Source organism: Rutilus rutilus (assembly GCF_951802725.1).
Source record: "Rutilus rutilus genome assembly, chromosome: 8".
In the NCBI taxonomy this organism is placed as follows: Eukaryota; Metazoa; Chordata; class Actinopteri; order Cypriniformes; family Leuciscidae; genus Rutilus; species Rutilus rutilus.
The window spans coordinates 17,709,992-17,725,880 of NC_140222.1; the positions used below are offsets into that span (position 1 = coordinate 17,709,992).

Sequence of the window (15,889 nt, forward strand, 5' to 3'; positions counted from 1 at the left end):
TACCCAGCATAACGCGCCTCGTCTCCCTTCTCTCTCTCCCGCTACAGACCTCGCTGAACCACACACACCCCTCTCCACAGAGCAAATCTTTAAATGCCATTTTCTCAAAATGAGTTTGTCATTCTCCAGCACAAACATCTCAGCCTATGTACACCAAACTTTCCAGTTATACACTTCAGTATTCTGAAGATATTTTCTGAGGGATTTGTTAATAAATCATTCCTCGCCTGATTTATGTGACATTTTAATAAAAAAAATATGGCAAAAATCAATTTTTTTAAGGCTATGGACAATATTTTTTGATTTCATATATAATGAAAGCATATATCCTGAAATCCCTCTGAATTTTTTTTCCAACTTGTGTGTAAACAAAATGAAAAAATAATTTTGCACCTGGCTTTAACATATGTTCAGATCTATCTACCAAAAATTAAATATGCAAAATCTCGCATATTTAATGAGATAATGACTAATTTGCATAATTTAACATACAAATTAATTTACCTTTTAATAATAGTTTTTTTTTTTATACATACTTGTGTAAGTAATCAACTGAGCAAGTTTCATGGTGAAGTTTTACCCTATTCACCTGTAGTGTCTCGCCTTAATGTGTGAAATAACTGCCAATAAAGACGTGTGATCATTATTATACTGAAAACCTTGAGCTACTCACTTTTGACAGTAACAATGAATCTTTGATTTAAGGTTCCTCTGTTGCTGATGGTCTGTAGTTTATAGACTCCAATGTGTTCAGCTGTGATGTTTGTGATGGTCAGAGATCCAGTCTTCTTGTCCAGCTTCAGTCTGTCTCTGAATCTCCCATCAGCAACATATGTAGAGATTTCTCTGGTCTCTCCTTTGATTTCAGCTATGCAAATCTCTTGAGGTCCAAACATCCATAGTATCTGATCATCTTTTTGTATTTCAGCATCAGTGTTCAGAGTGACAGACTCTCCCTCCTTTACTAATATGGTCTTATCTTCATCTGTCACAACAGCACATAGAAACAGAGAAATGAGGAGATTTAGTGTGTGCCCTAAACACACACTAAACCCACACCCAGGCTAAGCGTATCCCATTATGCATCATGTTCTTGAACTCACATGCCCAGAAACCATGAGATGCAGAGGAAAACATTCCACTGCAAGTTAAATTAATTAGATAATAAATATAATTTAGTAGTAAAACAACGTTTTTCACATTTTATTGGTGCAAATATATGTCTATTTTTATACATTTGCAATTGCTTTTTATCAATTAATTAGAAAAACTGTGTAGTCTGTCACATCAGTTTATTTTAAAATGCTAAATATTGAAAATCAAAATGTGTAAATAAAGCTCTGTAAATATTTTTACAACACTATACTGTAAGTGTGTCCCATCGGGTAATCAAAAGTTGTATGCACACTTGCAGTCTTTACGCCTACTTGAACACTTGGGCAAAATACATGAAATACGTCATGCAAGTAGACAAGTGGTCAAGTTCAAAGACTACAAGTTTGGTTATTTGGACAGGCCCATAGTGTGTCTCAAGACTGCCTTCCATTCATCAGAGCTGTGCCTCTCCTCATACAAACAGATGTGAAGAAAACAGATGTGCTATACACAAATCAACTCAACCGGCGGAAAACTCAATCTGGCGACTTTACAGTAATTTATCAAGCTTAAGGCGAGACACGGCAGGCAAAAACATAGATTTTTTCATGCAGTGGTCAGTTTTGAGATTTTGGGCTAGTTTACTCCTTCAATATGTGTTCTTTCAAGCTGCTATAAAGAAAACGTTGAAAATATACACTAATATGTTTATTTTATCAGATTTTGTTTGTAGTCAAGTTTCTCCCGAATTTACCAAGAAGTTAGCATTCCAACGCGACATGCCGAGTTCCGTCCGTTTACTGAAGTCTGTCATGACCGGGATCGTTGTAAAGCTCTGAGTCTCCTGCACAACGCTATGTAACCCAAATATGGGCATTTCTTTTCTATCAATAACCAATCATGAATGTCCAAAGGGGGGTTTAAAGCTAATGACGAAATCTCATTTAGAGCCATTTAAATCTTTAACTGCCGTTTTCTCAAAATGAGTTTTTTGTCATTCTCCAGTACAAACATCTCAGCCTATGTACACCAAACTTTCCAGTTATACACTTAGCAGTATTCTGAAGATATTTTCAGAGGGATTTGTTAATAAATCATTCCTGGCCTGATTTATGTGACATTTTAATAAAAAAAATATGGCGAAAATCGTGTTTTTTTAAGGCATTGGAGTATGGACAATATATTTTGATTTCATAGGTAATGAAAGCATATATCCTGAAATCCTTATGAATTTTTTTTTCCATCTTTTGTGTAAACAAAATGAAAAAAGAATTTTGCACCTGGCTTTATCATATGTTCAGATCTATCTACCGAAAATATATGCAAAATCTCGCATATTTAAAGGATTAGTTCACTTTAAAAAAAAAAACTTTTGCTGATAATTTACTCACCCCCATGTCATCCAAGATATCCATGTCTTTCTTTCTTCAGTCGAAAAGAAATTAAGGTTTTTGATGAAAACATTCCTCCTATAATGGACTTCAATGGGCCCCAAACGGTTCAAGGTCCAAATGACAGTTTCAGTGCGGCTTCAAAGGGCTTTAAACGATACCAGACAATGAATAAGGGTCTTATCTAGCGAAATGATCGGTCATTTCAAAAATAAATAAAAAAGTTTAAGTTTAATCCTAGGTGTTTTAATATTAAAAAGCCTAAAAGAAAATTTTCGTCAGGACAGAAATGTTTTACTTTTCATAGATTTCCTATACACAATCCTGAGCGATTGAAACTGTGGTTGCTCGCGCTGCACTTGATATCAACACACCCTATGCTCTAATATGTATGAGAGTGTGCAGTGATAACTTTTTCGATGATGATTTCAAGCGTCAAGCGTGACCTTTTCAACGTAATTGCGTATTCCATGACGTCACGAACGCGCATCACTGAACAGAGCAAGGCGAGCATTTGTGCTTATAAAACTTTAACTTTTTTATTTATTTTTGAAATGACCGATCGTTTCGCTAGATAAGACCCTTATTCATCGTCTGGTATCGTTTAAAGCCCTTTGAAGCCGCACTGAAACTGTCATTTGGACCTTGAACCGTTTGGGGCCCATTGAAGTCCATTATAGGATGAATGTTTTCATCAAAAACCTTAATTTCTTTTCGACTGAAGAAAAAAGACATGGATATCTTGGATGACATGGGGGTGAGTAAATTATCAGCAAAAGTTTTTTTTTAAAGTGAACTAATCCTTCAATTAGATAATGACTCATTTGCATAATTAAACATACACATTTCAATGTAATATTTTTTTTTATATACTTGTGTAAGTAATCAACTGAGCAAGTTTCATGGTGATATCTATTATTTAAAAATGTTACCCTATTCACCTGTAGCGTCTCGCCTTAATCCAGTGGTTCCCAATTCCAGTCCTCGTGACCCACTGCTCTGCACATTTTGTATGTCTCTTTTATCTGACACACTCAGTTCAGTTCATGGAGTCTCTCCTAATGAGCTGATGATCTGGTTCAGGTGTGTTAAATAAGGGAGACATACAAAATGTGCAGAGCAGTGGGTCACGAGGACTGGAATTGGGAACCACTGCCTTAATCTGTGAAATAACTGCCAATAAAGACGTGTGATCATTATTATACTGAAAATCTTGAGCTACTCACTTTTGACAGAAACAATGAATCTTTGATATAAGGTTCCTCTGCTGCTGATGGACTGTAGTTCATAGACTCCAATGTGTTCAGCTGTGGTGTTTGTGATGGTCAGAGATCCAGTCTCCGTGTCCAGCTTCAGTCTGTGTCTGAATCTCCCACCAGCAACATCATATGTAGAGATTTTTCTGGTCTCTCCTTTGATTTCAGCTATGAGATTCTCTTGAGGTCCAAACATCCATAGTATCTGATCATCTTTTTGTATTTCAGCATCAGTGTTCAGAGTGACAGACTCTCCCTCCTTTACTGATATGGTCTTATCTTCATCTGTCACAACAGCACATAGAAACAGAGAAATGAGGAGATTTCTAAAACTGGGGGTTCTTGCCTTCTCTAAAATTGTGTTATTGCTTTAAAAGCTGTAATTCTCAGTATTCTAAATAAGTATAACTCATCTTTATTAAGTAGCATTGGTCCTAGAACCAAAACTATAATTTGTATCTTTATTATATTTGATTTCTTAAACAATTCTTCCATTACCTGAATTACCATCCAAAATTATTTGATCATTTTACAAGTATAAAATATATGAGAGTAATGGGCTTTAAGTTCTCTAACATCCTAAACATCCTAAACATAAATTATCACACTTATAAGATTTTTTTCACATTTTATTTTTCCTAGCATATTCTTGGCAAAATGAAGAATGTGTGATTCTTAAATTAATTTCTTAAAAAGAAATTGAGGTTTTTGATGAAAACATTCCTCCTATAATGGACTTCAATGGGCCCCAAACTGTTCAATGTCCAAATGACAGTTTCAGTGCGGCTTCAAAGGGCTTTAAACGATACCAGACGATGAATAAGGGTCTTATCTAGCGAAACGATCGGTCATTTAAAAAATAAATAAAAAAGTTAAAGTTTAATCCTAGGTGTTTTAATATTAAAAAGCCTAAAAGAAAATTTTCGTCAGGACAGAAATGTTTTACTTTTCATAGATTTCCTATACACAATCCTGAGCGATTGAAACTGTGGTTGCTCGCGCTGCACTTGATATCAACACACCCTATGCTCTTATATGTATGAGAGTGTGCAGTGATAACTTTTTCGATGATGATTTCAAGCGTCAAGCGTGACCTTTTCAACGTAATTGCGTATTCCATGACGTCACGAACGCGCATCACTGAACAGAGCAAGGCGAGCATTTGTGCTTATAAAACGTAAACTTTTTTATTTATTTTTGAAATGACCGATCGTTTCGCTAGATAAGACCCTTATTCATCGTCTGGTATCGTTTAAAGCCCTTTGAAGCCGCACTGAAACTGTCATTTGGACCTTGAACCGTTTGGGGCCCATTGAAGTCCATTATAGGAGGAATGTTTTCAAAAACCTTAATTTCTTTTCGACTGAAGAAAGAAAGACATTGATATCTTGGATGACATGGGGGTGAGTAAATTATCAGCAAAAGTTTTTTTTTTAAAGTGAACTAATCCTTCAATGAGATAATGACTCATTTGCATAATTAAACATACAAATTTCAATGTAATCTTTTTTTATATATATATATACTTGTGTAAGTAATCAACTGAGCAAGTTTCATGGTGATATCTATTATTTAAAAATGTTACCCTATTCACCTGTAGTGTCTGGCCTGTGAGACACTGATCATTATTATACTGAAAACCTTGAGCTACTCACTTTTGACAGAAACAATGAATCTTTGATATAAGGTTCCTCTGTTGCTGATGGACTGTAGTTCATAGACTCCAATGTGTTCAGCTGTGGTGTTTGTGATGGTCAGAGATCCAGTCTCCGTGTCCAGCTTCAGTCTGTCTCTGAATCTCCCATCAGCAACATCATATGTAGAGATTTTTCTGGTCTCTCCTTTGATTTCAGCTATGAAATTCTCGTGAGGTCCAAACATCCATAGTATCTGATCATCTTTTTGTATTTCAGCATCAGTATTTAGAGTGACAGACTCTCCCTCCTTTACTAATATGGTCTTATCTTCATCTGTCACAACAGCACATAGAAACAGAGAAATGAGGAGATTTCTAAAACTGGGGGTTCTTGCCTTCTCTAAAATTGTGTTATTGCTTTAAAAGCTGTAATTCTCAGTATTCTAAATAATCTTTATTAAGTAGCATTGGTCCTAGAACCAAAACTCTAATTTGTATCTTTATTATATTTGATTTCTTAAACAATTCTTCCATTACCTGAATTACCGTCCAAAATTATTTGATCATTTTACAAGTATAAAATATATGAGAGTAATGGGCTTTAAGTTCTCTAACATCCTAAACATAAATTATCACACTTAGAAGATTTTTTCACATATTATTTTTCCAAGCATATTCTTGGCGATATTAAGAATGTGTGATTCTTAAATTTCCTTTAAAACTTTGTTTCCAATCTCCTTGTTATTTTATTGTCTATTAACATTTCCCATGTCATTTTAATATTATGTAAACCCGTACCCTTAATTTCTATGAATACATTATATATTCATCCTATCAAATTATCTACTCTATTAATTTTACTAACTTTAATCAAAGCACAAAAGAGGGTGAATATCATCCAAAGTTTTTACGTTCATTCCATCCTTTAAATAACTTCTTATTTGAAGATAATATTTGTAAAATAGTATTCTAGACAATACATATTTTCCCCCTATGCTCTCAAATGTCTCCATCTCATTGTCTTCATACATTTGATAAAATCTTATAAGAAATAAGAATTTCAGGAGCGCACTCATTTTAATAGTTTTACATTAATACTTACACGTTTTACTTGGCTGTTTAGGTATTGTTTCTCCCTCTTCCACATCAGTGGCTAGAAACAGGGAAATTAGAAGATTTTAAGTGAGTTTAAAGATGAAGATAATGTTTGGTTCACCACAAGTGCTTTTAATAATCAAACATGTACAATAACGTTTTATGTGTTAACATTAGCTTTCATTAATGTGAACTAACAACAAACAATACATGAAAACAATATATGCATGTATACAGTATTGTTTAATGGTCATGTATACATTTTTAATATTAACTAATAATAGCAGTAGGCCTATTTAAGGATATTTCCATCATACTGTTAATATTCCTTCTTAAATTAAATTCATTAATTTTGCCATCATTTACTTGACCTAATGTCATTCCAAACCTGTTTGAATTTGTTCTGTGGGACACAAAAGAAGATTAATCAAAATCTTTCCTTTGGTGTTCCATAGAAAAAATAACAGCATACAAGATTGAAATGACATGAGGGCGAATAAATAATCTGCTATTCATTTAAAGGTGCAGTAAGCGATTTCTGAGAAATATCATTGATATTTGAAATCAACACCCAATCAAACACACACTGTTTGTTTGGGCGTTGATTTCAGTTTTTAACAGTATTTCTCAGAAATCACTTGCTTAAAAAAAATGGCTTATTGCTTAAATATTGATAATTAATACTACTGACCAGATATGATGAGATAAACCAACTCACTTAGTATTAACCAGAAGTATCAAATCATAAAAAAACACAAGTGCAGCGCCATCTTCATGGTTTCTGTGTTAAAGTCTGAAAGAATAAGCCAAATGAAGTCACACACAATGAACAGCCACAGCAGTTTAGGGTTTCATGTTAAACGTTTCACAAACTTAGATTTAGTTCTGTGAGCTTCATAAGCAGTAGTACAAACATTACATGGATGTTAACATGCTCTGCCTCTAGAAACACACACAGGCACAATGAAACAGTCTTAATGTAGTTGTGGTTAATTTTGCATTCTATAACAGAAATTCAGTAAATAGTAAATTAATATCATACAACTCAATATTGGACAATCACATGTTTCATTGATTATTGCACTAAACTAATCACAAACAGAACATGTGGTCAAAAGATGTAGAAATGCTGTATATGAAAACTACATTAGAACTCTACTGTCAGACAATAATCAAATGTTTCTCGCTGTATCAGGTTTAATACTTACACGTTTCTGGTTTCTGTTTAGATAACTCATCGTCTTGTCAGTCAGCACATAGAAACAGAGAATATAGGAGATAATATTGAGCAGATGTCAATAACACTGGAGAACTGAGAAGATATGGTTTGATTTTTCATCTTATTTCTTCATCAACACAATTTTTGAACTCATTTGAAAGCTTTATGTGCAGTTTAAGAGGTTATTTGCTTACAATATTCCACTTTGCTGCAACGATTAATATTATTCTTCACACTCAAACTTTTGTTGTGATTCACTATAAAAGCATGCTACAACCAATGCAATTTACCATGAAAATTACTTATTTTCCTTTTTGACAGAAATGGTTTCTATCAACTATCGTTACTTTTTGGCAGTTTTTTTTTCTTGAACAATCCCTTTAAGTATGCATGAACAACTCAAACTAATGACCAGATAAGAGGTGATAGATTCACTGACTCACAAGACATATATCAGTGTCATTTACACAATGTCATTCAATATCATTCTCTTATTTTTCAAATACATTTGTTAGGCACTAGGCAGTCCAGATAAAATTCAAAATAGCCAAAAAAGACAGCAGGATTATGATTTTAGGCCAACTTTTGCAATCAAAATCACAAGCAGAACTTGTGGTAAAAAAAATAAATATATATATATATATATATATATATATATATATATATATATATATATATATATATATATATATATATATATATATATATATATTGTATATACATGGAAAATAGTTTTGGAAAATGTTTTACATTGGAAAATCTCTAGTTGTACGAGTTGTTATACTTACCAAATAAAGTTTTTAGAGAACAGATTATGGGGCGATAGTAAAAAACCCCAGCAGCTGCAACTACAAACACCAGCAGCAAAACAACAACTATTCCTGCTTTAGCACCTGAAGACAGACCTGGTTCTAATGATAAAGAGAGACCGTCAGTAACAAACACTAGAAACGTCAGCAGCACTATAGAACCTGAGAGAAGATGTGGTAAGTAGATCTTTATGTTAATGATGGTTAATTAATTTCATGTAAACATTAAAATCAAATATGGAGATTAAAGTTCATGTAGTCAGTATTTATCACAGATTTATTTACAGGTGTCAGTAATTTAAGACCATTCAAGCTTGTGGCCCAAGCTCTGCTGTGATAATATTCAGAACACCATGAGAGTTCAAAAATTCTGTAACAATGTCAAACACATTATATATAATATTCGTTGTGCTGCACTTGCAGTTTTATTCCGTTTCATCTGTGAAACAAAAACGTGAAAAAATAATTCCTCCTTTTTTAACACTATGCAAGCTGCTGTGGCTATGTTCATGGTGCATATATTTATTATAGTTATTGAGTTAATGACAAACGTCCAGTAAAATATATTTAATGACAGCTGATTCTTTCTGACAATATGAACACTGGGGAATTTTTGATTGATGTGCAAGTCTGTAATTGTGTGTAAATTACTTGATTAAAGTGATTATTCAAATGAAATGCAATTATTTCAGGTAATTTGTTGTTTAAGCACTGATCCTATTCTGACTGCCATTTATTTTGGTATATGCATTAATTGTTGGTTTTAGATCTGTTGAAGGTATAGAGCATTTTACTGGTTCTGTAGAAATGCCTCTATTAAAAACAACTTATTCAAAAAATAATAAATGTGTCCTCACCAGAGACAGTAACACTGAATGTCATAGGTAAGTTCCCAGAGTTGTGGCTGATCTGTAGTTCATACAGTCCAGTGTCATTGATTCTCGTATTCTTGATGGTCAGAGATCCATTCTGATGATCCAGCTGCAGTCTGTCTCCGAATCTCTCAGTGAGATGGGGATATGAGATCTTCTTTCCATTGAATTGAGCGATAATGGAACCTTCAAACCCCCACAGTATATCATTAATTCCCTGTATTTCAGTAAGATCAGGGTTTAGAGTGACAGATTCTCCCTCCATCACTGACACTGTCTTCACTTCATCTGCATCAACACCAAACACTCCTGCAGAACAAACAGAAACAGTTTCTCAGAGATTAAACTCATATAACAATGCTGCTGATATTAGTGAACAGATTTAACAGATCTAAAGACCTTTAGTCTTGTCTTATAAGCAATGAATTATTCAGCTGTAAACAGACAGTCTTCCTGACAGATTGAGCAAAATCATAAAACATATCTGAGATACAACAACAAAAAACAACAACAACAAATGAACAAAACTTAAATGTTTCAAGTAAAGAAAATAATTTAAGGGCTTTCTTTTCCTCCACAAGTTTAAGAGATGTACTTAGAAGATTCAGCTCATTCCTCGAAGCGGCAGCTGATGTAGGCCTATTTGACAGGTGGCAGATATTTCCTGCTGCCAGCTGCCGATTTTTTGGAGAGCCCCCTCTTCAGATTACCAGTAGGCTAAGTGTCCCGTTTTGGCCGGGAAAGTCCCGTATTTTACCCTTCTTTCCCGCCGTCCTCCTACCGTATTAGTATTTTCACGTAAATATCCCGTATTTTAACCTGCGTTATTAAAAAAAATACCCCGGGCCCAGGCGGAGTAAAAAAAAAAAAAAAAAAAAACATTCCCAATGCTCTGTCACTAGCCTCGCTTTAACTGCCATGCAGTAGCCGTAGGTGGCAGTTGTCGCGAGGTTATGTGTGAGTTCAGATGATAAGTGACAACGCGAAAAAATAAATAAATAAAATAAATAAAAACAGAGACGGATGATGGACGCTTCGACAGAGACGGAAGGCACTCCTGCCAAAAAAAAAAAAAAAAAACCTCATGTAAGTTAATACCGCGAATGCAAAGTCTGCAACAAATTTGTAGGCTACAATAAAAGAGTAAAGAAAAGTTATGTGAAATGAAAAGAAAAACTGTAAAAGAAAAGCAATATGAAATGAAAAGAATGTGTGGAATGAAAATAAAATGTAAATGTAAAGACAATGTTAAATGAACAGAAAATACGCAAATACGCCTTTAAATAGGCTAAATGCTTCATATTGTGTTTTCATTTAGGCTATAGTGAATGTTCACTGCATGTCAAGTGGTGATTTTAGCTTTCTTGTAGGCTACACTTAAATGTTAGGGATACTGGAGCTTGGTTGGGGTGGTGGGACTGCTCGCGGTGGGCGCCGGAAAATTTCCCTTATTTTCAAATCCAAAACTTGACAGGTATGCAGACTATAATAGTCCTTAACTTTATAAATCTGCCATTGAAACATTCAAAATACTTCTGCTGTGTCAAAGTAAAAACTGAAATTAACATAGGCTAAGTCATACACTTACCGCACAGTAGTAATAAAAACAAAACGGGATTTAAAGTGCTCTTCATACTGTTGTAGATTCCAGATCCAAAATCTGATTTCGATGGCAATGAATAAATAATCCTCGTTGTGTTATCACCCACCAGACTGACAGCGACGACTGTTTACTAACCCCACTAAACCGAGAGATTTTAAAACGTTGTGATTTTAATGTGACGTTCTAATGAATAAATTGATGATTTGCAAAGAAAGAAAAACCGCAAGTTATCACATTCACAGATAGTGATGTTAGTTAGGCTACATATGACACTGAAGCTTCGATGCGCGTATCACACAAGCGAAACAATTTCTAGTGAAGCCCCGTATCGGGGTGTGTATTGGTTTATAGAGTCAAGTGATCGATGTCAAACGAAGCCTCACTTTCTCTCTGCACTTTCTCTTTCGCTTTGGGTGTCAGAAAGTTATTTAACGAGTCATGTTGCCTCAGTCTGGATGATCAGTTTGTGAGGAGAGTGCACTTTGAAAGTTAATCAATATATTAGCCTACATTTAAATAAGCAAAATTAATTTTTCGCTACTTAGGCTATTTTTTTTGTTGTTGTTGTTGTTGTTGTGTCTTTTTGTTATGTAAAATCTTTGCACTTTTTGGTGATTTTAGGTAATTTGGTGTTTGTATTTGGGTTTAGGGTGGGGTTAGGGGAGAGGGTGTTGGTGTTTGATGAATGGTTAGAGCAAACAGCCAAAAATAATTAAAATAATTAAAATCTTTATCAACTTTCTGTCATTCCTACAGTTGATTAAGCACTATCAGTGACAAGTGTCATATTGTGTGTGTGTGTGTGTGTGTGTGTGTGTGTGTGTGTGTGGAGAGAGAGAGAGAGAGAGAGAGAGAGAGAGAGAGAGAGAGAGAGAGAGAGAGAGAGAGAGAGAGAGAGAAGGCCTACATTAGATCTTATTGAATCATATAAGCTCATTTTATATTTTAATTGTCACACTTTAATGGGTAAAATAATTTATTTAATGAACAAATCAAACACAAACATGTAAGGTTTTTATTTGTACACATAATATTGAAACTATGGAGTGTGTTGTGGCGTTGCTTCATCTGCCAGAGCTTCTAACACAGGCTTCTGGCTGCTTTATTTTAAATAAGCACCAGATGGCGCTGTTCTCGACACTCTCGATGCTTTGAATCTTTTCCCGGAACAGTTAGGGAAAAGCTTCAGTGATTCATGAGGCTTCATTTCCCCATCCATTCACAGACTTTATCATAGCGCAGACACTCTGTCTGGAGTCAGAAATATGAAAGAATGTCTTCTTCTTCTTCTTCTTCTTCTTCTTCTAATGGAGTTTTATGGCGGTTGGCAAACCAACTTTTTGTGCATTACCGCCACCAATTGGACTGGAGCGCGAAGCACTAATAAGCGTTTAGAAATAAACAACTTCAATAAACAAGAGAGTGAGAAAAAAAATATCTAATTTTAAACCAATTACTTTAATTCCTCCAGTCAACTCCTATTGCTATATTTCATAATAGGACTAGGCTATATTATTTTATCTTGTTCTGCATGCACTTTCAAAAGGCTTTCCATATTTAATGATTCAACGCCCAACTTTCTTACTTCCTTCATATTTTATACATTTTATTAAAACATGTTCAGTTGTTTCTGCCTGATCACAATAATTACATTTACCCGTTTTGTTTTCCTATTATGAACAAAGAATGATTTAGTCTAGTGTGCCCTATTCGAATGCAAGAAATAATTCTATCTTCTTTTCTATTCCTAAACACTTCTTCCATTTCATACTTGTTTCTGTATACTATACATATGTCTACCCTTGTTATCACTGTTCCATTCTTGCCTTTTGTTGTTTATGAATTCTTTAATTTTACCTTTAACCTCTTTTTTGCTCAGAGTCACTTGAATATTTATCTCGTTATGTTTTACAGCTTGTTTATAGTTTATCAACCACTTATTTAGCCTCCACTCACATATGAGCAGGAACCCACAAGAACACTATTAAGCTTACACTACTTATTCTTAACAAACTTGCAAGAATCTCAAACACATGCAATCTCATGAAAGTGCGGATCTATACCACAAATTTATTTTCTCGTGCCATTTATACACAAAAAAATGTTGTTTTTTTGCGTGCATATGCTACACACTGCAAACGCACTGCAGATCAGAGGTGTTGCGTGCGTATTAGCCTACACGCCATGAAGTGCGTATCATATGAACGCGAAAATTGCGTATCATATACACGCAAAAACTTTGTCTTGCCTTGATGATTTATTTCCACTTATGAGGCTAGTGATTGCTGCATAAGAATCAGAACATATTACTACTAATCTTGGTTTTACATCCTCTACCCACTGGAGTGCTACTATCTTGGCAATTAATTCTGCTGCAAACACAATACATGATCAGTTATTCTTTTCTTAATGCTTGTTTGAAATTTAGGAATATATACAGCAGCTGCTGTTCTTCCAGAGAACCATCAGTATATGCAACCATGACGAATAAATCTGATCTAAATACTGCTGTGCAATAATGTTCTTTGGGGTTTCTCTCTCATTCTTGATTTTCATTTGAATTTCATTTGAATAAGTCAGTTATTGGCATTGGAAATATCCACGGTGGTGTACTGGATAATATAACAGTTGGGCTAATATCACAGTCTGCAATACCATTGTGCTTCCCTGTGAACAAGCTTCCCCAAGCTTTTAATATTTTTGTTCCCATCTTCCCTGCATTCTTTTATCACTCCCTTTATGTATAACAAATGTCAGCCTAGGTTCCACCCACCGAGATATTTGACACTGAAACTTGCTCCAGATCCGCAGGAGTTTTCTTCTTCTTCTTTGTAACGGCGGATCACAAAGTTATACCGCCCTCTGCTGTTTCTTCTTTTTCTTCTTCTTCTTCTTCTTCTTCTTCTTCTTCTGTTGTTTATATGGCGGTTGGCAAACCAACTGTAAGATGCATTTTCTGCAACCTACTGAAATGAGTATGGAGCTCAACTTAGTTGAACACACACACACACACACACACACACGGAACTAACTTTAACCGTTCTCTATTATATGCTGTACATTCCAGCAATGTATCAACATTTATCACAATTACCAATCAATCAATCAATCAATCAAACTTTATTACAGACTCAAAGTCCAAATTTACCAGTATGATGTTTCCCTATTTTATAATATAATATATTATAAACTTTGATTTAGTGTTGTATAATCTTGTCATTAACAACAGTTATCAACAGTTCTTCTTTCCACCCCCATATTTCTGTGTATAGGCCTACTATACTGATGCCTTCCTCATCTTTCATAGTGCCATATCCTCTGCAGCCTCTTTTTCACTTCAGTTCCCATCAACCCCTTCATTTCCTGTTTACTCATCTGCACTCAGATGTTGATCTCAAGATCCTTAACAACTCCTTTGCCAGTTTATCATTCGCCTTTACTCCGACATGGACTGGAAGGGCTGGAACCCACAAACAACTCACCCTTACGACTAAGTGCTTTATGCCATATCATTTCTGTAATGTTTTACATAAAATATCTTGTCTTGCTGAGGATTTTCCACTTGCCGAACTTTCCAGAGCTGATTGTGATTCTGTACGTCTGCTGTTTGCGTAGACCAAAGACTTAAATTTCTCTGTTTTTCAAAGGTATTAAATTTAGAAAATAAAAACATGGGTAATCAAATAAAATAAAAAAATAAATAAAGAGACGGAACAGAGTTTGCATTTGATTTCTTCTCTTTTTAATGGGACTGAATCCAAAATAAGTTCATTTTTGTTGATGTTTAAGACAACAAAAGGGAACAAAACATGGAATAAGAATCTGCCCAAGTGTGCAGTGACTGCGATTAATTAAAGGGATTTTCACCCAAAAATGAAATTCTGTCTAGATTTATTCACCCTCATGTCATTCCAACCCTGTTTTTGCATAGTGTGTCAATGGAGGGACACAAAGCTCTCAGATTTCTTCAAAAATATCTTCATTTGTGTTCCAAAGATGAACAAAAGTCATACAGATTTGGTACAATATTAGGGGGTGAAAAAGTTTTGACAGAATTTTCATTTTAAGGTGAAATGAAAGCTTTAGCATAAAGTTCTGCCGGGAAGACTTAATTGTTACGTCACTTCACCTCTTCATCTATCCAATCACATTCTAATACTCGTGGTATAAAAGATCGGTACTTACTCATGTCTGAGTTCGCAGATGATGACTCTCCAATTCACCGCCATCCTTCCCACCACCTCTAAATCGAATCCTTCCCTCCATCCTTCCCTCCATCCTCCCCACCACTACCACCAGGATGGTCCCTCCCATACCTCACAGGGGGTCAGCTGCGCTCCTGCCTTGGTCTTCAGGCAGGATATGCAGAGTCCGGACCCTCAGATTGCGAGCTACGGACGGGACCTACGCCAAAGAACTTTATTGCTTGCTGGGTTGTTAATAAATGGATAATTGTCACAGTGTTTATTCTCCCGAGTCTTTCTGGTAGAACTATATATATCTTTTATGAAAATATTTTGCATCCACACTATAGATTTGATGAAGCTGGTTTGCTTGTGTGAGATGAGATGAGATGTGAAGTGTGTATAACTTGCACAAGGGAATGTGGGTACGTAACACTTTATTTTACATTGTCCTTGTTACATGTATTTACCATAGTAATAACAGTAAAGTATGCATAGTTACATGCAAATACCCCTCAACCAAATACTAATCCTACCCGAACCCTTTAGTAAATACCTTGTTAATTAATATTACTCAGTACTCAAATATATAATTACTCCATAACAACGACACCTTATAATAAAGTGTAACCAGAATGTTCCAGGTCTGAGGTCAAATTTTCTAGGTCAACATCACATCTTACTAATATACTAATACACATACACATATAAATAAGCCCATAGCATAGA

At 34.9% G+C, this 15,889-nt stretch overlaps 3 protein-coding genes across 5 annotated transcripts in view; 1 reads left to right on the top strand and 2 right to left on the bottom strand.

Annotated features, from left to right (window-relative positions):
• Positions 1–15,889, top strand: part of LOC311295887 (uncharacterized protein) — a 515,693-nt gene that overhangs the window by 434,427 nt on the left and 65,377 nt on the right. The gene's annotated exons all lie outside the window — the stretch shown is intronic.
• The window catches only part of LOC311295881 (uncharacterized protein), an 81,885-nt gene that overhangs the window by 17,762 nt on the left and 48,234 nt on the right, over positions 1–15,889 (bottom strand). For 2 of the 3 annotated variants that reach the window (XR_014628415.1, XM_084417424.1), the window contains exons 6-8: positions 5,398–5,712; positions 3,713–4,027; positions 674–985 (exon numbers count right to left, since the gene is read on the bottom strand). Coding sequence is in view for 1 of the 3 variants with exons in the window: in XM_084417424.1 (XP_084273550.1) it covers positions 674–985; positions 3,713–4,027; positions 5,398–5,712 (942 nt within the window). In the remaining 2 variants the exon portion in view is untranslated. The remainder of the gene's footprint in view (positions 1–673; positions 986–3,712; positions 4,028–5,397; positions 5,713–15,889) is intronic. The other variant, XR_014628414.1, reaches the window with a different exon arrangement.
• On the bottom strand, positions 6,588–11,370 carry LOC311295922 (uncharacterized protein). The gene is made up of 4 exons (XM_084417491.1): positions 10,962–11,370; positions 9,359–9,682; positions 7,682–7,714; positions 6,588–7,266 (listed from the first exon to the last, which is right to left on the bottom strand). Exons 1-4 carry the CDS (start codon positions 11,005–11,007, stop codon positions 7,211–7,213), a joined length of 459 nt encoding a protein of 152 aa, XP_084273617.1. The 5' UTR covers positions 11,008–11,370; the 3' UTR covers positions 6,588–7,210.